This window comes from Mustela putorius, unplaced genomic scaffold, assembly GCF_011764305.1.
Source record: "Mustela putorius furo isolate JIRA1106 unplaced genomic scaffold, ASM1176430v1.1 tig00000151_pilon_pilon_pilon, whole genome shotgun sequence".
In the NCBI taxonomy this organism is placed as follows: domain Eukaryota; kingdom Metazoa; phylum Chordata; class Mammalia; order Carnivora; family Mustelidae; genus Mustela; species Mustela putorius.
The window spans coordinates 1,385,751-1,408,251 of NW_025421296.1; the positions used below are offsets into that span (position 1 = coordinate 1,385,751).

Sequence of the window (22,501 nt, forward strand, 5' to 3'; positions counted from 1 at the left end):
ATTTAGAGGCTAAATAAAAAGATGCTGTGTTTGGGGGCAAGTAGAATATTCAACATCTTCAGTGTTGAAATCATGGGGTTCTGGGCAGTCAGGGGCACTGTCCAATATCAACTGCTTCTTTTCCTTACTAACATGTGTCCTTTGTGGTATTTTTATTTTCGAAATAGGGGACCTTCATCTGCATTAAAACTTGTTCAATCAGATATTCTTTCTCCTCAATGATTTTCTTAATGGCATCTGGGAATTTGTCTGCTGCCTCCTCATTTGCAGGAGCTGCTTCCCCTGCTATCTTGGCATTAAGATAAACCTCCTTCCAAAATTATCCAACCATCCCTTGCTGGCATTAAATTCTCTACCTTTAGATTCTTCATCTTCCTTTTGCTTTAAGTTGCCACATGATAACTTTGCTTTTCCTCAAATCATAGTACAGTATATAGGTATGCCTTTCTTATAGCAATCCTGCACCCACATAAAGTTTCTATTTTCAATAAAACATGAAAAGGCATTCTCAAAAAGTGCAAGGTTTTCACACCTGCTGGCGTAGCAGAACAATGGCTTCATGAATTTCCTTTTTTTTTTCTTTTTCACAGTGGTCCTTAACACAGAATTCGATGATCTTGAAATGCTGAGCCAACCACAGCAGTAGACCTTAATCAACCTATCAACCAATTCAATTTTTATTGTAATAGGACTTTGCTTCTTGGGGGCACTCCCAGCATCACTAGCGGCACTTTGTATGGATTCCAGGGTGTAACCCAAAGTTTACAATATTGCACTAAAGACCATGAAAAACACACAAGAATCCAAGGAGATCTCTTTTTACTGCACTACACCATTTACTGGAACTGAACAGTTTACTTAATATTTTCATATTGTTCATTGCTAATATAAAGAAGCAACTTTTTTTTAATTGATCTCATATTCTGTGAACTTGCTAATAAGCTCGTGATTTCTAATAGTTTTTTTGTGGAGTCCTTAGGATTTCTCCAAACAGAATCATGCCATCTGCAAACAAGGACAGTTTTACTTCTAACTTTGATGCTTTGTATTTCTTGTAGTCTTTCATTACACTGGCTAGAACCCTCAGCACAAAGCTGAATGACGTGGTAACTTTACACATCTTGTCTTTTTCCTGCTCTTAGAAGGAAAGCTTTGTAGTCATAAACTATTAAGTGTGATGCTGGCTATAGGTTTTTCACAGATGCCCTATTTCAGAATTGAAAGATCTCTTCTATTCCAAGTTTGTTGACAGTTTTTATTATAAATCGGTGTTGGATTTGGTCAAATGCTTTTTCTGCAACTATTGAGAAAACCATGTGCTTTCTGTCCGTAATTCTATTAATCTGGTATATATTAATTTTGAAATATTAAGACTAAAAACTTGCATTGCTATGATAAAGCTCACTTGGCCAGAGTGTATAATCATTTTTATATGTTGTTAGATTCAATCTGTTAATATTTTGTTTATGATTTCTGAATCAATATTCAAAAGACATACTACCTTGTAATTTACTTTTCTTACAAAAATTTCATCTGGCCTTGATATTAGGATAATACTGGCCTCACAATATATGTTGGGAAGTGTGCCTTTCTCTTTTGCTTCAAGTTTATAAAGGAATGGTATTATTGCTCCTTTATTTTTTTTTTTAATTTTTTATTTTTTATAAACATATATTTTTATCCCCAGGGGTACAGGTCTGTGAATCACCAGCTCCTTTAAACATTTGGTAGATTTCAACAACAAAACCATCCAGGCCTAGGCTTTTCTTTGTGAAAGACTTGTAATGAAGATTTCAATTTCGTTACATGTTATATGTCTATTTAGATTTTGCATTTCTTCTTCAATTAATTTCAGTAATTTGAGTCTTTCTAGTAATTTATCAATTTTGTCTAAGAGGTCTAACTTGTCCACATAACACAACTGCAATATTAAACAAGTCAGCAAACACTAAAGATTTACTGGTGCTAACAATTATGTGAAATCCTACTTCCATTTTTTTTTTTTTTAAATATTTATTTGAGGGTGCCTGGGTGGCTCAGTGAGTTAAAGCCTCTGCCTTCAGTTCAGGTCATAATTCCAGGGTCTTGGGATCAAGCCCCGCATTGAGCTATCTGCTCAGCAAGGAGCCTGCTTTCCCCTCCTCTGCCTGCCTCTCTGCCTCCTTGTGATCTCTGTCTGTCAAATAAATAAATAAAATCTTTTTTTTTTTTTTAGATTTTATTTATTTATTTATTTATTTGACAGACAGAGATCACAAGGAGGGAGAGAGGCAGGCAGAGAGAGAGGAAGGGAAGCAGGCTCCCCGCTGAGCTGAGAGCCCAATGCAGGGCTCTATCCCAGGACCCTGGGATCATGACCCGAGCCGAAGGCAGAGGCTTTAACCTACTGAGCCACCAAGGTGCCCCAAATAAATAAATAAAATCTTTAAAAAAAAATAAGAAAGATTTATTTGATAGAGTAAGAGAGAGAGCATGAGAGGGGAAAAGGTCAGAGTGAGAAGCAGACTCCTCGCGGAGCTGGGAGCCGGATGTGGGACTCGATCCCAGGACTCCAGGACCATGACCTGAGCCAAAAGCAGTTGCTTAACCAACTGAGCCACCGAGGTACCCCCTACTTACAATGAGTTTTTAACATTTTTTTCTATACCACTTGTAAAGAAAGTCAAAAAAAGAAAAGATTCCATTAGTGACTCTGATGGTTAATTCTAGGGGCCTACTTGGCTGGGCCATGGTGTCCAGATATTTGGTCAAATGTTACTATGAATGTTTCTGTGAGAGCACTTTTTGGATGAGATAAACACTTAAACTGGTGGACTCTGAGTAAAGCAACCTGCCCTCCATAATGTGAGTGGGCCTCATTCCATCAGTGGAAGGCCTTAATGAAGGCTGACCTTTTCCAAGCAAGAAGGAATTCTGCCAACAATCTCCAGACTTAGAACTGCAACATCAGCTCTTCCCTGGGTCACCAGCTTCACAGCTTACCTTACAGATATTAGACTTTCCAGCCTCCATAATCACAAGCCAAGTCCTTAATTATTTCTCTCTCTCTAAATATGTGTGTGGGTGTTTATTTATGTATTATATGTATTTACTTATACATACACATTCTTGTGGTTCTCTGAAGAACACTGACAAATACAGTGACATATTAATTGCTGAATTTGAAGATTTATCTAAGGTTAACCTAACATCTTTTTCTTCTTATTAATGAGACCATTTTTTTTTTAAGGTTTTATATATTTATTTGACAGAGAGAGATCACAAGTAGGCAGAGAGCCATTCAGAGAGAGAGGGGGAAGCAGGCTCCCTGCTGAGCAGAGAGCCCGGTGTAGGGCTCAATCCCAGGACCCTGAGATCATGACCTGAGCTAAAGGCAGAGGCTTAACCCACTGAGCCACCCAGGCGCCCCAGTGAGACCGTTTTTGATAGAAAATTGTTTTTAGGGCAACTGGGTGAATCAGTTGTTAGGCAACTGCCCTCAGGTCAGGTCAAGATCCTGGAGTCCCAGGATCGAGTCCTGCATTGGGCTCCCTGCTCAGTGGGGCGTTTGCTTCTCCCTCTTACCCTCCCTGTTCTCATGCTTGCGCGCTCTCGTTCTCTCTCTAGTAAGTAAAGTCTTTAAAAAAAGAAAATTGTCTTTAGTATTTCCTTTAATTCATGAAATTTTATTAAATTTTATTAAAGTTACTGAAAATATTAAGTTTCTTAATGGATTTCTTCTTACTCTGTATTTAGTTTTTCAAAATAAATTTCAACATTGCCACATTTAAAAGCTAACCTCTCCTCCAAGATACATACTGACTCAGTAAATCTTCATTTAATATTTACTGAGCACCACCTATACGCCAGGTACTTTGCTGGTCTTGGGGAGATAAACAGGTATATAAGTCTTTGCCCAAAAGCAAAGAACAGCATCTAGACAATAAACAAGCAAGCATAGAATTTCAATATAACACAGTAAGTGCTATATGACATCTTCCATAATCCACAGCAAGTACAAGTTTGGTACACAATGAACTTTCTTTATACACAGAGATAAAGGCTGGCTAATACAGTTTTATGCCCAGGTCTAGGTTACCTTTTTTTAACTAAAATTTCAGTTTCTTTTTTGGAATATAACTGGCTTTTCAGTATTTACAAGTTATATCTGAGTTGCAAAAATTCTTTCTACATGTTTTCCTCTGTATTCCCCCATTCAATAATGGCTGCCACAATTAGGACACTTTTTTCTTGCATCTATAATGAAAACCTTAGACAGGAACTGCTCCAGGTCAAATAGATGCATACCACTGCTTTTTAATCTCAAAAGGCTGTGGTCATGTCCCTATACTGTAAATCACAAAACTAGTATTTTCAAATACAGAACAGGATCTATAATACCAGATATAGAGAAAAAGAAGGGGTATATACACATACGCACAGTCTAACCATGAAATTATATACAAGATACTGCTTAAGAGAAGACTAAAGGGTAGGGTTGGGAAGGTCACAAATTTTCAAACTATTATGTACTTTTAAAAAAGATTTATTTATTTATTTTAGAAAAAGAGGGAGAGCACGAGCAAGGGGAGGGGCAGGGGAGAGACAGAGAGAGAGAGAAGCAGACTTCCTGCTGGACACAGAACTCAACACAGGGCTCAATCTCAAGACTCTGAGATCATGACCTGAGCTGAAATCAAGAGTTGGATGCCCAACCAACTGAGCCAACCAGGGGGTCTCTGTTCTATACACTTTATCATTTTGCATGTGCAAATTTTATTTCTTTACTAGAAAAAATTTTTTGACAAAACTCAAAACAAAGCAATGCTTCTATCTTCACCATTTGAGCTACCTTTCAAACGTAGCAGAAACAATCTATGGATGGTGGGTTAAAAATAGGTATATATGAAAAAATGTTGAAAGTACTGGCTATATTATGTCAATTATTAAAATATCTTCTAGGATATAAAGCATTAGAATCAAAGTAATAATTCTCAGGGCGCCTGGGTGGCTCAGTCATTAAGCGTCTGCCTTCAGCTCAGGGCATGACCTCAGGGTCCTGGGATCAAGCCACACATCAGGCTCTTTGCTCAGCGGGAAGCCTGCTTCTCCCTCTCCCACTCCCCCTGCTTGTGTTCTCTCTCTCTGTCAAATAAATAAATAAATTCTTTAAAAAAAAAAAAAAAGTAATAATGCTCAATCTAAATGAAAATATTCAATTTCTCTAAGAAAGAGAAAAGCTTAAAAAGATGATATTTAACTGAGGTACATAGACCTAAACACTTAAAAAATTACAGAAAGCACTTCTAATAATGGTTACAGGGCGCCTGGGTAGCTCAGTGGGTTAAGCCGCTGCCTTCGGCTCGGGTCATGATCTCAGGGTCCTGGGATCGAGTCCCACATCGGGCTCTCTGCTCATCGGGGAGCCTGCTTCCTCCTCTCTCTCTCTCTGCCTGCCTCTCTGTCTACTTGTGGTCTCTCTCTGTCAAATAAATAAATAAAATCTTTAAAAAATAATAATAATAATGGTTACAAATACAATAAGGAGTTAGTAAAAGTCGACTAATTCCTTTTAACTAAAAAATCACTAATGTGCCTAGATATGGTGTAGAAAGTATTATTTGCTTCTACAGGTCATTTTCAGCTGACTCCCATATTTCATTAAACCTAAATTATTCTAACAAATTCCTACTAACGACATAATTTCATTGACTTACATAGACTAAACCATGTACATGCTATATAAAATAAAGAACTTCACTATCCTTTGTCCTGGTTCCTAGAAGGTTAATTTCTAAATCCTTGGAATATTCCGAGTGATGAGAGGCTTGGAATATTCATGGTAGGTCCCTGGGACCCATACCCAATAGTTTATACAGATTCATGGTCAGCTCCTACATAGTTTATGCTGAAGAGATAACATAGATGTGAGCTGGTCACATCAGAAAGACCACACTGGAAAGATGTGATTAGAGGGTTAGACCCTTCAACCATTTAACATCAGCCAGACCTCAGGTAAAAATAGGGAGTCTGGAGGCTGAGGGAAATCTCAGTAAAAGGGCCAGTGAAATCTCAGTAAAAGCTCTGGACACTGAAACTCAGGTGGGCATGCTGGCTGGCAATCAATGAATTTGCAAGAGAGGAGGGTAACATGTCCTGAGGCTGACAGAAGCTTCACATGCGGACCACTCCTAATCCATCTCTCCTCTTTGACTAGTTCTAATCTGAGGCCTGTGCTACAACAGAACTGTAATCATGAAGTATAGCACTTTCCTGAGTTCTGTAAGTCATTCTAGTGATTTATAAAATTTGACAGGGTAGTAGAAACCCCCATATTTGTAGCCAGAATAGAGGATAGCCTGTGGACTCCAATAAAACTAGCTACTGATGTCCAAAGTAAGAGAAGCCTTGTGGAGGACTATGCCCTTAAACTGTGAAGTTCGGTTCAATCCTGGGTAGTCGGGTGTCAAAAACCAACTCCTGAAATAGTTCTGTGTGAGGTACAGAATGAGAATGGAAGAATAAGCTACATGGATAAGCATTACCCATAAATATTACCACTAACTGATATGAATTTAGAAAAATCAGAAAAATGCAGTGGGTTTCATGATAGCTGCATCATGAGCTATCAATAGATTTTCACTCGCTAAATGAATATTGCCAGTTTATATATTATTGATAACTACTGTGCTTAATTACTTATTCAAGTAGGGTATCAAAGAACTTAATTCAAAATATAATTTCCAAATTTGACCTTTTTAGACCAGTTTGCTTCCTAAGTCCTGTAAGAAACCACATGAGAAAACTCTCAAAAAAAAGAAAAAAGGAAAGAAAGAAAACTCTCTAATACCAAACTCTTTTACAATTTTCCCATCATGACAAACTACATATTTGGCCTGACTTCTTTCCAGTCTTATTGAGAAATAACTGACATACATCACTGTGTAACTTTAAGGCATATAGCTTGACTGTTTGATTTAAATATACTGTGGAATAATCACCACAATAGGTTCTGCTAGCATCCATCTTCTTGTATAGATACAATGAAAAGGCAAGAAAAAAAAGACAAACATTTTCCTTCTGATGAGAACTCTTAGAACTGACTCTCAACAAATTTCCTAGAAGTCACACAGCAATGTTAGCTGTAATCATCATGTTATACATTATTTCCCTAATATGTATCTACATATTATTTATTTTTAAACACTGTAGTTATTTATAACTGGAAATTAAGGTCTGTTGACCACCTTCCTCTAATTCCCCTGCCCCCACCCTTCACCTCTGGTAACCACAAATCTGAGTTCTTTTTCTGAGTTTGGTTTTGTATTCTGTTTATATTCCACATGTGAGATCATGCACTATATTTTTCTGACTTATTTAACTATGCATGTCTTCAACTCAACAGTAGTGTGCAATCAAGGGTTCCATGCCAGCATTTGTTATCTGTCTTTTTGATGATGACCATTCTAACAGGCATGATGTGGTCTCTTTGTAGTTTTAATTTGCATTTTCCTCATGACTAGTGATGTTTAGCATCTTTTCATGTGCATTTGGCCTAATTTTAAGGCCACAATTATTCAAGCCAGTCAGTACCTGAATACTGATAAGTTATCAAATCAATCAAATTATATATTATTCTTTAATAAGATTCAAAGCACAAAAACAATTGTTGTTTCAGCTGGCAATAAAACACTATGAAAATTAAATTTTACACACCTAACAGAATAGTTTATTTTTGCAATCGGAACCTTCATTCACTTACAACATCTTTAATAAAGTGCCAGGAACTATGCTAGGCAGCAAATATACAATGCCAGGCAAGCTGGTATACCACTGCAGTAAAAGAGACAGCTAAGTAAATTCAAAACAACACTTCATGGGGAAAATCAACAGGACAGAAGCACAAGGCATAAACAGCCAACACAGTCTTGGAAAAGCAATAAAAGGATAAAATTATCATACAGTAAACAAGAATACACTGAAGGAGCTGAGGAAGATTAATGTGATCCTTTGTTTTCTGAAAGGATAATGAGGGCAGTGCAGACTTAGTTGGGGGGGTGCTAGACCATAAAACAAAAAGAACATTAGAAAAAAATCTGAGACAGCATAGGCCTGCATAAAATAATGTTTGTGGGATTAGAGAAAAATCAACTTATTTTTAAATTCAAGCAGCACAGTCAAATGAACTTATGTAATTACTTGCTGTGGGAGACAAAGGGACAAAGGGAGTCGAGGATTACTAAGCAACACCTCATGAGAGTACCAGAAAGTTTAAGAAAAAAGATAATCTTGCATATGTTAATTTTGAGCCCATGACATCCAAGTATAGATGTCCAATAGGAAATTAGACATATGGGTCCAGAGTTCAATTAAAAAAAAAATCAGGATTGGAATACAGATTTAGGGGTCATGAACACACTGATGGCATATAAAGCCTCTTGAGTGGATAAGGTCAGTCAGGGAATGTATGAAACAAAAAGGCCTAAGACATTGCCCTAAAGAACACCAATTAAGGAATAAACAGAGGTCACTGTCTTTAAACTAGACTTTAAACTATCTATCATTTGTGCATGTAATAAAGAATAATTCTTAAATTCTTAATTCTCAAAAACCAAAACCTACATTAAAAAAGATATGAGGTCACAAAATAAGGATTTATTACCAACTATGTGCCAGTGATCTTTTCACATGTACTCAATTATTGCTACAATAACCTTTTTAAGGTAGATGCCAATTCTTAAGATAAGGAAACAGAGTTTAAATAACCTGTGCCAGGTCATGAAGGCATGACAGGTACAATCCAGAGTAAGCTGTAACCCAGAATTTCAAAGTGATTCTGTCTAACCTTATTGCTTAAGAGAATCTACTTTTAAAAAATTATCTTTGGCAATAATCAAAATTTCAATTCATAAAAATTTAGGTCTGGAAGATAACCCAACTTCTTTATGTTACAAATAAGGAAACTGGGGTCCTTAAAAATAAAGGAGCTTTTCCAAAATACAATACTAAAATTTAAAAAGAGCCTGGGGGCTCCTGGGTGACTCAGTCAGCTGGGCATCTGACTCTTGATTTCAACTCAGATTGTGATCTCAGAGTCTGGGGATCAAGCTCAGCATAAAGTTCCACGTTCAGCAGGGAGTCTGCTTGGGATTCTTTCCCTCTGCCCTTCCCCCTGCTCATGCTCACATGCTCTCTTACTCTCTGACAAATAAATAAACCTTTAAAATAAATAAAAAGATCCTGAACAGTCAAAGCAATATTGAGAAAGAACAAAGTTGAAGGTATCACAATAAGAGATTCCAAAATACACTACAAAGCTGTAGTCATCCAAGCACTATGGTACTGGTACAAAAACAGACACACAGATAAATGAAGCAGAATAACTAGCCCAGAACTAAATCCACACTTACATGTTCAATTAATCTATGACAAAGGAAGCCAAGAATATACAATGGGGAAAAGATAATCTCTTTAAAAAATGGTGTTGGGAAAACTAGATAGCTACATGCAAAAGAATGGAACTGGATGACTTTTGTACACCACACACAGAAATAAACTCAAATGTGACAGACACCTAAATGTGAGACCTGAAACCATGAACTCCTAGAAGAAAACACAGGCAATAATCCCTCTGACAGCAGTCTTAGCATCATTTTTCTATGTATGTCTCCTAAGGCAAGAAAACAAAAGCAAAAACAAAATACTGGGACTACGCTAAAATAAAAAGCTTTTGCACAATGAAGGAAACCATCAACAAAACAAGACAACCCACTGAAGAGAAGAAGATATTTACCAACAATTCATCCAGTAAGGGGTTTAATACCAAAAATATATAAAGAACTAAGGCAACACCAAAAAAAAACCAACAAAACAAAACATGTAATATAGTTAAAAAATGGGCAGAAGACAGGAAGAGACATTTTTCCAAAGAAGACATAAAGATAACCAACAGACACATAAAAAGATGTTCATCACCATAAATCAACAGGGAAATACAAATCAAAACCATATTTATACCTGCCAGAATGGCTACAATCAAAACATAAGGAACAACAAGTGAAGAAAAAGCATGTGGAGAAAATCACGTGGAGAAAAAGGAACCTTTGTACACTACTGCTGTGAATGTAAACTGGTTTAGCCATCATAGAAAACAGCATGGAGATGGCTCAAAAAATTAAAAATAAATGTAACATATGACCTAGTAATTTCATCACTGGTTACTTAACCAAACAAAACAAAAATGTTATTTTGAAAAGATATCACCCCTAAGCGCACTACAGTATTATTTACAATAAAAAGATAGGGAAGCAACCCAGTATCCATCAACAGCAAACGTATAAAGATGACGTGGTTACATATAAGAAATGAATATTAGCCATAAGAAAGGGCAAGATCTTGCCACTTGCAACAACACGGATGGATCTAAAGGGTATTGTGGTAACTGAAATAAGTCAGACAGAGAAAGACAAATACTGTATCATTTCACTTACATGTGAATCTAAAAAACAAAGCAAACAGAAAAACCAGCTCAAATATAGCAAACTGAACTGGTGGTTGCCAAAGGTAAAGTGAATGAGGGGACAGGTGAAATAGATAAAAATCCAAACAAAGATGAAAAATATAGCATAAGGAATAGAGTCAGTAATACCACAATAATGTTGTATGATGACCTTATCGTAGTAAGCAACGAGTAATATACAGAATTGTTCAATCGTTTGTACACCTGAATATAATAACACTGTAATGTTATTTATACTTCATTAAAAAATCTCTACATATTTTCACAACAGACCATGATAAAAAAAAAAACTCAGTATAGCTGCAATATTAACTTTTGTACAATTCTAATATAGTAATCTATAATTAAAATGTTCACTAGCATTTTGTAGCCTCTAAGCATCTCTGATTTTTAAATAAACATCCATCATTTTTATGCAGTTAACACATTTATCCTCTCACACACAAATTCCATTCAAATTTTTCAATTAATTTTTAACTATATTGTATATACTTACTGCCATGATTCCCATAGATTATAAAAGAATATCATTTAAAATGGGTAGGTGGTTCTCAGTATGCATTATATTTCCTTTGCAGACAGTACAGTCATATGTAAGATTCCAGAAATCAAAGAGTTACTGCAATTCCAAAGAAATCTATTTTTCTGAAAATACAAAGCTCTTTCACAACAGCCTGCTAAGAATACTTTAAAATCAATTTGACAAACCTAATGACATACCTAAAGAATTCCTGGTCTGTTGACTGTTTGGTGGTATGTTTTCCTTAGCCATGGAGATTAATATTTTACTGTTTTCAGAAAGCTTCTCCGATGCCTTTCCCTGAAAGAGACATTATATTTACAAAAGTAAGGGGGAAATAATCTACATTAAATATACACTGTACACTCAACACTCTAATTAAATGACTTGGCCAAATTACATAATGCATCATAGAAAAAATTTAAGTGTTACATCTGAGGAATTAACCAAAAGTATTTAACACTGTAATAAATGTAGTAAATTCTAATTAAATATTAGAATTCATTTAACAACAAATACTCACTGAGTTCCTACTACATAGTGTCCCAGGCACTGGAAACACAAATGAAAAGAACATATGAGAATCTCTGCCATCATAGAATTCAAACTACTGAGGGGACAAACGATAAACATAATATGTAAGTAGACTATGTAATACATAGAGAGTATGTAAGTAGACTATGTAATACATAGAGAGTAACCGGTAAGGTCTATGGGGAAAAATGAAGCATGGTAAGAACAACCATAAATGATGCAGCAGGGACTGAAAGACCTAACTGAGCAGTGATACTTGAATTAAGACTTAAAGATCATGATTTATGTACTACTTAACAATAATAATTATAATAAAATTATATGTAATAACTCTTTTCAAACACTATAACCTAGTCCTAAGAAAAGAGTAGTTCATAACCACAGACTTCAGGGCTGGACCATGAAGCCACGACTGTGTGTACTTGGATGAATTAACCCCTTTGAGCTTCACTTTTGTGATCTGTAAAACAAAAATAGTCCACATACTTAGCAGGGATATTATGATTCAGTAAGATAATACATGAAAGTCCTTGACACAACTCCTTGACCAAAGCGGCTTTTATGGAAAGACGGCAACGTAGTATGATGGTTAAGAGAGCAAGTATTACAGTCAGGATGTCAGAAATCAAAGCCTACTTCTACTAACTCTGTGACATGAACTTCCCCATAACTCAGTTTACTCACTTAGAAAATGAGCATAACAGTATCTATCTCATAGATTCATATGAATCATAAATGTAGCCTCTTAAAACTAAGTCTCATCCATGAAAGGAAAAACCCTGCAACAAAGAATAATCTATCCAGCAAGGCTAGCATTCAGAATAGAAGATAAAGGTTTCCAGACAAAACTTAAAGGAATTCATTACCACTAAACTAGCCTTACAAGAAATGTTAAAGGGGATTCTTTGTGTGGAAAGGAAAGGTCATAGCAGGAATAAGATAAGTAGAAAAGGAAAAAATTTCACAGCTACATATTAACATAGTAAAACAGAATAATCCCTTATAAAACCAATACAGAGGTTAAAGCACAAAAGAAGTAAAATCAAATACATCTATATGGGCACCTGGGTGGCTCAGTCACTTAAGCATCTGCCTTCAGCTCAGGTTATGATTCCAGGGTCCTATGATGAAGCCCCACATCAGCCTCCCTGCTCAGCGGATGGCCTGCTTCTCCCCTCTCCCTCTGCCCCTCCCCCTGCTTGTGCTCTCTTGTGCTCTGTCTCAATCGAACAAAATCTTTTTAAAATATATATCTATAAAAAGTAAGTAATGGGATTCACAAAATAAAAGAATGTAAAATATGACACTATATAACTAAAACATAGGGGAGATAGGAGTAAAAATCTAGAGCTTTATAATGGGTTCAAACTTAAGCAACCATTAACTTAATAGACTGCTTGCTATATGCATAAGATGTTACATATAAGCCTAAGGTAATATATAAACCTACAAGAATATCGCTGGAAAAAGCCCATCAAAGCACAAGAGAGCAAGAGAAGAAAGGAACAAAGAACTACTAAAACAATTAACAAAATGGCAGTAAGTACATACCTATCAATAAATACTTTGAGTGTAAATGGACTAAATGCTCCAAAAAGACATGGGGTACAAACGGATAAAAAAGCAAGACACACAAAAAAGGGCTGTGTCATGAGTGGCACATGTTGGGCAGTTGCATTGCTCTTCCTGTGAAATGGACATTAAGAGATTTCAGAATCATAATTTTCTTGTGTCTGAGCAGCTGTGATCATTGGTCCCAGTGCCCCATTTAAAAAAAAAAAAAAAAGAAAAAGAAAGAAAAGGGAAGGGGAAAAAAAAAAAGGCAAGACATAATATATATGCTGCCTACAAGAGACTCTTTTAAGACCAAAAGATATAGACAGATAGAAAGTGAAGGGATAGAAAAATATTTATCATTCAAATTGAAGTACAAAGACTGCAGGGGCGCCTGGGTGGCTCAATGTGTTAAGCCTCCGCCTTTGGCTCAGGTCATGATCTCAGAGTCCTGAAAATCGAGCCCCCCTCATCCGGCTCTCTGCTCAGCAGGGAGCCTGCCTCCCCCACCCTCTCTGCCTGCCTCTGCCCACTTGTCAAATACATAAATAAAATCTTAAGAAAAAACAAAACAAAAACAAATACTGTAACAAGAGAAAAAGAGGGGTGCCTGGGTGGCTCAGTGGGTTAAGCCGCTGCCTTGGGCTCAGGTCATGATCTCAGGGTCCTGGGATCGAGCCCCACATCGGGCTCTCTGCTCAGCGGCAAGCCTGCTCTCCTCTCTCTCTCTGCCTGCCTCTCTGCCTACTTGTGATCTCTGTCTGTCAAATAAATAAAATAAAAATCTTTAAAAAAAAAAGAATACTACACAATCATAAAGGGATTAACTCAACAAGAATACAGAACAATTGTAAATACTTATGCGCCCAACATGGGAGCACCCAAATACATAAAGCAGCTATTAATTAACATAAAGGAAGTACCAATCAATACTACTATTGATAGTAATGATAGTATTGGTAGTAATACTAGTAACAGGAGACTTTAACACCCCACTAACAACAACAGATAGATCATCTTTACAGAAAATTAACAAGGAAAACAGTGGCTTCAAATGACACATTGAATAGGTGGATCTAACAGATACGTTCAGAAACATTTCATCCTAAAACAGCAGAATACACAATCCTTTCAAGTGTACATGAAACATTCTCCAGAATACATCACATATTAGGCAACAAGTCCCAACAAATTCAAAAAGATTAAATTTAGTCATATCATGCATCTTTTCTGGCCATAATGATAAGAAACTAAAAATCAACCACAAGAAAAAAAAAAAAAAACTGGAATGAAGACAAATACATGCAGGTTAAATAACATGCTACTAAACAATGAATGGGTCACCCAAGATATAAATGAAATTTAAAAATACACAGAGACGAATAAAAATGAAAACATGATGGACCAAAATGTTTGGGATACAGCAAAAGCTGTTCTAAAAAGCAAGATTATAAGCAATATATACCTAACTCAAGAAGCAAGAAAAATCTCAAAAGAGTAACCTAACCTTACATCAAACAAAACCCCAAACCAGTAGAAAGAAGAAAACAATAAAGAAATAAATGAAATAGAGCAGAAATAAATGAAATAGAAACTAAAAAAACAACAGATCAATGAAACCAGAAGGTGGTTCTTTGTAAAAATCAACAAAATCTGATAAGCCTTTAGCCAGACTCACCAAAAGAGGGCTCAAATCAACAAAATCAGAAATGAAAGGAGAAACAACCAACACCACAGAAATATAAAAGAATATGAAAAATTATATGCCTACATATTAGACAACCTAGAATAGATCAATTCCTAGAAACATACAATGTTCCAAATCTGAATCAGGAAGTCAAAGAAAATGTGTCCAGACCAATTACCAGCAATGAAATTGAAACAGTAATCAAAAACTGCCAAGGAACAAAAGTCCAAGATCAGATGGCTTCACAGGTGAATTCTACCAAACATTTTAAAGAAGAGTTAATACCTATTCTTTTCAAACTATTCCAAAAAATAGAAGAGGAAGGAAAGTTCCCAAATTCATTCTCAAATCAAATAAAGACAATACCAAAAGAGAACTACTGGCCCATATTTCTAATGAATATAGATGCAAAAGTCCTCAACGAAATATTAGCAAACCAAATTCAACACTACATTTAGAAAAAAACGTTCACTACGATCAAGTGGGATTTATTTCTGGGATGCAAGGGTAGTTCAATATTCACAAATCAAAACAATACATAAAATCAACAAGAGAAAGGATAAAACTATATATACATTTCTGTAGATGCAGAAAAAGCATTGGACAAGGTACAACATCCACTTATGATAAAAACTCTCACCAAACTAGTTAGAGGGAACATACCGCAACATAACAAAGGCCATATGGGAAAATCCCAGAGCTAACAACATTAACAGAAAAATTGATGCTTGCCCCCTAATATCAGGAACAAAACAGGGATGTCCACTTTTACCACTTTTATTCAACTTATTAATACTGAAAGTCCTAGCCACAGCAATCAGACAAGTTAAAGAAATAAAAGGCCTCCAAAATGGTAAGGAAGAAATAAAACTTTCACTATTTGTAGATGATATTAAATACAGAAAACCTACAAGGCCATAGGTTAAAAAAAAAAAAAGAAAATATTCAGAAACCCATTGCGTTTCTATCATGAAACAGAAATCAAGAAAACAATTTCAGGGGGGTAGAGAGGGTGATTGGGTTATGGACACTGGGGAAGGTAGGTGCTGCAGTGAGTGCTGTGAAGTGTAAACCTAGTGATTCACAGACCTATACCCCTGGGGCTAATAACACATTATATGTTAATAAAAAAATTTAAAAATCAATAAAAAAAATCGGGTAAAAAAAAAACACAATTTCATTTATAACTACACCAAAATAATACCTAGGAATAAACTTAATTAAGGAAGTGAAAGACTTATACTGTAAAAACTATAAAACTGTGATGAAAGAAATTGAAGACAACATGAACAAATGGTTAGATATTCCATGCTCTGGAATGGACTGGAAAACCAAACTTTGTTCAAATATCTATACTACCCAAAGCAATCTACAGATTTAATGCAATTTCTATCAAAATACCAACAGCATTTTTCACAGAAATAGAATCATCCTAAAATTTGTATGAAACCACAAAAGACCCCAAAAGCCAAAGCAAACTTAAAAAGAAACCAAAATACAGGAAGTACCATAATCCCAGATTTCAAGATATACTAGGAGGTTCTAATTATAAAAGTAGTATGGTATAAAAATAGACACACAGATCAACAGAATAGACTAGAAAACCCAGAAATATGTGGTCAACTAATCCGCAGCAGCAGCAGAGGCATGAATATGCAGGGGGAAAAAGACGGTCTCTTCCACAAATGGTGTTGGGGAAACTGGACAGCAACGTGCGAATGAAAGAAACTGGATGATTTTTCTCACACCATACACAAAAATAAACTCAAAATGGATTAGGACCTAAATGTGAGGTCTGAAACCATAAAACTCCTAGAAGAAAATACAGGCAATAAGATCTTAAAACATGGGCCTTACCGTGATTTTTCTAGATATGTGTCCTTCAGCAAAATTTAACTATTGGAACTGCATCAAAACAAAGTTTCCCCACAACAAAGGAAATCATCAACAAAACAAAAAGACAACCCCCACAATAGCCAAACTGTGGAAAGAGCTGAGATGCCCTTCAACAGATAAATGGATAAAGAGGCTGTGGTTCATACATACAATGGAATAGTACTCAGCCATGAAAAAAGGATAAATGTCCAACTTTTGCATCAACAAGGATGGGAATGGAAAAGATTATGCTGAGTGAAATAAGCCAAGCAGAGAGAGTCAATTATACGGTTTCACTTACTTGTGGAACATAAGGAATAACACGGAAGACATTAGAACAAGGAAAGGAAAAGTGAATTGGGGAAATCAGAGGGGCAGACAAACCATGATAGACTGTGGACTCTGAGAAACAAACTAAGGGGTTTTTTTCGGAGGGGAGAGAGTCGGGGGATGGGTGAGCCTGCAGGTGGGTATTAAGGAGTGTACGTATTGGATGGACCACTATTAATTGCATTAATTGCACATAAACAAATAATCTTGGAAGCATCAAAAACTAATGATGTATTTTATGGTGACTAAAAAAACACAGTAAAAAAACAAGACAACCCACCGAATGGAAAAAGGTATTTGCAAATGATATAGCCAATACCAGGTTAATATCCAAAATAAATGAAGAATTTAATACAACAACTCCAAAAACCCAATTTAAAAATGGGTAAAGGACCTGAATACACATTTTTCCTAAAAAGACATACAGATGGCCCAGACACATGAAAAAATGTTCACCATCACTAACCATCAGAGAAATGCAAATCAAAACCACAATAAGATAACACCTTAACGCCTGTCAGGATGGCAACAATAAAAAAACACAAGAAACAAGTGTTAGTGAGGATGTGGAGAAAAAAATCATGTACTGCTGGTAGGAATGCAAACCGGTGTAGCCACTGTGGAAATCAGTGTGGAGGTTCCTCAAAAAATTAAAAGTAAAATTACCATATGATCCATTATTTCCACTACTGGGTATTTACCCAAAGCAAATGAAAACATTAATTCAAAAAGATACGTGCAACCCTATGTTTACTGCAGTATTATTTACAAGAGCAAGATATGGAAACAACCTAAGCATTTATCCACAGTTACACACACATACATATACACCCCATAGAGTATTGCTCACCCATAAAAAAGAATGAACTCTCACCATTTGCAAACAACATGGATGAATCTAGAGGGTATTAAACTAAGTGAAATAAGTCAATCAGAGAAAGACAAATACCATACGATTTTACTCATTCATAGAATTTAAGAAACAAAACAAAGGAAAAAAGACAAACAAAAACAGGCTTTTAAATTTGGAGAACTGGTGGTTGCCAGAGGGGAGGTAGGTGGGAGGGGAAGAGCATTAGGCATATACTTAGAATGATGAGCACTGAGTAATGTATAGAACTGCTAAACCAGTACACTGTACGCCAGAAACTAATATAATACTGTATGTTAATTATACTGGAATTTTAAAAAAACAGAATAAAAGATTAAGCCTCTTCCATAACTAGCACACAATAAATGTTATCTATTTAAGTAAAATTCCCTCATAATTAGGGTGACCATATTATTTATCATGTCAACCAGATGCCCATACTTTCCATACCTTTGCCCAAGACAAATGCTGAACCAGATGAGACATGGGGCAATAGGTAAGCCAGGGCTGTCGGGTTAGCCAATAGATATGGGGACTTTGATTACAATGGACTGTATTAAAACAAGATTAATCTACATCCTATATCTTATCAATACACTGAGCTTAAGAGACAAGGTGCCCCATCTATCTAGATTAGTGCTATAGTAGAGCTTAGCATAGTACCTAGCACAGACTCAGTATTTCCTAAATGGATCAAATTACTCTTTCACCAAAACTAGGAAAGCTTTAAGGAAGTTTTTTCAAACACTGTTTTCAGAAACAGTTGAACAAATTCTAATCTGGAAAGCAAATATACCAAAATAAACTATTTCAATAAATTCACTTTTGTAGATTTAAAAAAATTTTAAGACACTAATTTATTGAAGTTGTATTTTTCATTTAGATACATAGAATATGAGAACTTTTTTTTATATCTATCATATTCTGAAAGTACCTCATACTAGAAGTAGTCTCCTAATCATTTTATGAAGCACAACAATTATTAATTAAACCCTAGTAAGACAGAAGAAACGGTGAGATATAAAACAACACAACAGAAAAACTACATTCATAATCAACGCAATCTTGTCCAGTATCAGGCTCTCAGACTCGGTGACAAGACACCCAAACAAAAGTATGAAACAGAAGATTCTCACTCACTGAAAAGGAATTTTGCACTTACAAAAAGCTAATCTTCAGAGACAATTTTAATGAAACATGCTAAAAAAAATTATTAGCTTTACCTTCATTTCCATATAAGGTGGATCACTTTCCAATTCTGCCTTGTCTTTGGCCAGTTTGGCTTTTTGCTCTTCAATAAACTCATCCAAATTATCAGCCATTTTGCAGATACTGAAAAACAAAACTTGAATCAGCACAGCTATACAATATTTTTAGGATAATTAACAACATGTAGACTTAGCCCACATCAGTATTCAATTTCACTTACCAAACTGAGAAAATCATATAAGCTTGGCCAAAATATGCCCGCTTGGTTCTCTCCCAACCCGCCCCCAAAACCTATGACATACATACTAAATATCTGAAAAGATATAAAAAAGAATATTCACAACTACCATTATCATCTCTTTCTCTCTCCCTCACATTCACACACACACTTTGATCCATAAGTCAAAAAAACAAAAACAAAAACCTTTTAAAAAAGTGCTTTAATTATTTGGCAGTAATTTCAAACTTAACAAAAGAAGTTACAATAAGAACAGAACAATGTGCTATGGTGAGTACTGTGAAATGTGTAAGTCTGATGATTCAAAGACCTGTACCCCTGGGGCAAATAATACATTATATGTTAATAAAAATAATTCTTTAAAAAAAGAAAAGCACAATGAATCTTGGTATATTCTTTACCTATTTCAAGATTTTTGCACAACTTGCTTTGCTCCTTGTGCACACAAGTTCATTCTCTCTACATAAACAATTTCCTCTAAAATTTTTCAGAGGATGAATTACATACATTTACCCCTAAACACTTATGAGTATATTAAGAATTAGCTTGTTCTTACAGACTTCAATATAATTATCAACTTCAGCAACACTATTTTTTGTATCTAATCCACTATCTGTGTTCCAATTTTGTCAAATGTCCTTTACAGCTTATTTTTCTCTCCCTCCAGCTCAAGATCCAGTCCAGGTCAAGTGCTGCAATTCTTTGTTATGTGTCATTAGCCTCCTTTAATCTGGAACATTTCCACAATCTTCCTTTGTCTCATAATACTGTTTGTTTGTTTTTTGTTTTTTGTTTTAATATGGCCCAACTAACATGAACACTTCAAATAGAACCTCCCCTTTTGAGGTTTGCCTACTGTACCTTTTTAACTGAAATTCAATTTATGCATTCTCAGGTGAAATACTACTTAAGTGGTGATGAGTCCTTTCAAAGTGTCAACAATTAGAGACATGCATGTCCATTTGCCCTTCATTAGTTATATTATTTTTGATTGCCTGGTCTATATGCTGCCTGATTTCTGCATTACTTTCCCTTGTAACTAATATGCAGCCCAAAGGGAGATACATTTAGACCATACAAACACTTCCGCTCAAAATTTCCTGGATGTAGCAACAACTGGTGATTCTTAACTGATCCAATCTTTCAATCAAGAGGGCTACAAAATTCTAATATTCCAATTCTACCACTCCCTGCGTATTTATTTACCAGTTGGCACTTATGCTATTCTACAAGCCCTTCCTTCCTCCACATGTCTTTATCAGCTTATTATCAGTATAGACTCATGAATTCCTTTCTTTTTACAGTGAGGTCTGGAACTGTTTTTAAATTCATAAATTTACTCACTTTACTGAACAGTTTCCCTAAGTTTTGGTGAATTCATGGTTGTGTAATTATCACCATAACCACATTTTCTAATGCCTCTATGACCCCAAGAAGTTCCCCTGTGCTGTTTTGTAGTCAGTTCTTACTCCACTCCACTCAGGCAACCACCAATCTGTTTTCTGTCTCTACGGTTTTTGATAAATGCAGAAATATTATGTAATTGATCATATAATATGTAGTCTGACTTCTTTCACTTAAAAATGTTTTTGAGATTCATCCTTATAGTTACATCTATCAGTAAGTAGCAGGAATTTTTATTGCTAAGCAGTATACAATCATACAGAAATTCCAGTTTACCTATTTACCCATTATGGAACATCTGGATTGTTTCTAACTGAGGGCTATTTATGAATAATGCTGCTATGAACATTTGTGTTCAGGTTTTTGCATGGTCATATGCTTTGAGTTCTGCTAGATATGTACCTAGGAGTGGAATTACTGAGTCATATGTAACATGTTTCACATTTTGAGGAACTGGAGAACTGTTCCTGTAAGTATGACATAGCTGGACCATTTTACATTGCAACCAGCAGTGCATCCTGATCAACCCTGGGTTTTTTCAGGCTTTTGAATCTTAGCCATTTCATTTTTGATCCTCAGTCATTGACTATGTAATAGTATCAGATTGTGGTTTTACTCTGCATTACTTTAAAGACTACAATATTGAGCATCTTTTTCTGTGTTTATCTGCCGTTTGTAGATCCATGTATTTAACCACTGGCAAAATGTCTCTTCATATCTTATGCCTATTTTTAAAATTAAATTGCTTTATTATAGGTCTTTATATATAGAAGATACCAGTTCTTTATCAAACATGGTTTGTAAGTATTTTTTCTCAGTGTATGGTTTAAGTTTTCTTACTGTCTTCTTTCTTTAATAAGACTTTTTAGAGCAGTTTTAGGCTCAGAGCACAACTGAACATAAGGTACAGATTTTCCATATAACCCTTCACACATGCACAGCCTCCTCCATTATCAATATCCCCCACCCAACTAATACACTTGTTATCAATGATGAACATACATTAATACATCATTAGCACTCAAAGTTCATAATTTACATTATGGTTTACCTTGGTGTTATCCATTCTATGGTTCATACATAAATATAATAACATTTATCTACTATGGTAGTTTCATACATAATAGCTTCACTGTCCCCCAAACCCTCTGTGTTACACCTATCATTCCTCCCTCTGCTCTGAACCCTGGCAACCACTGATCTTTTTACTGCTTCCATAGTTTTGCCTATTCTGCAGAGTCAAACAGTTGGAATCACACATTACGTAGACTTCACACGGTCTTCTTTCACTTATATGCACCCAAGGTTACTCCATGTCTTTTCATGTCTTTGTAGCTCATTTCTTTTTAGCACTGAATAATATATTGTGTGGTTAGCCACTCATGTACTCCAAATTTTTTGTTACTTCCAGGTTTTAGCAACTATGAATAAAGCTGCTGTAAACATCTGTGTGATGATGTCTTCTAAAGAGCAAAAGTTTTTAATTTGTATGAAGTCCAATTAATTTAATCACTAATTCATTCACTTTTCAACAATTCTGAATCATTTGTGCTTTCTGGTGTCCTATGTAGGAAACTTTTCCTAACCCAAAATTGCAGATATTTTCTTCTACCTTTTTAGAAGTTTTCTAGTTTTCTCTTATATTTAAGTCTGATCCATTTCAAGTTAATTTTTGCAAATGGTGCAGTTAAGTCATCAAGGTTTAATTTTTTACACATGGATATAAAATTATTCTAACATTACTTTTTTACACTATTCTTTCCTCATTGAACTTGGAATTT

General features: G+C 35.5%; 1 protein-coding gene and 1 non-coding gene across 12 annotated transcripts in view; one reads left to right on the plus strand and one right to left on the minus strand.

The window, feature by feature from the left end:
* The window catches only part of CSPP1 (centrosome and spindle pole associated protein 1), a 167,847-nt gene that overhangs the window by 136,902 nt on the left and 8,444 nt on the right, over positions 1-22,501 (minus strand). For all 11 annotated transcript variants that reach the window (XM_045075701.1, XM_045075697.1, XM_045075703.1 and 8 more), the window contains exons 2-3: positions 19,093-19,201; positions 11,219-11,318 (exon numbers count right to left, since the gene is read on the minus strand). In XM_045075701.1, coding sequence (XP_044931636.1) covers positions 11,219-11,318; positions 19,093-19,201 — 209 coding nt within the window. The remainder of the gene's footprint in view (positions 1-11,218; positions 11,319-19,092; positions 19,202-22,501) is intronic.
* On the plus strand, positions 13,187-13,319 carry LOC123390922. Its single transcript, XR_006605509.1, has one exon. It is a non-coding gene; the product is annotated as a U11 spliceosomal RNA (small nuclear RNA).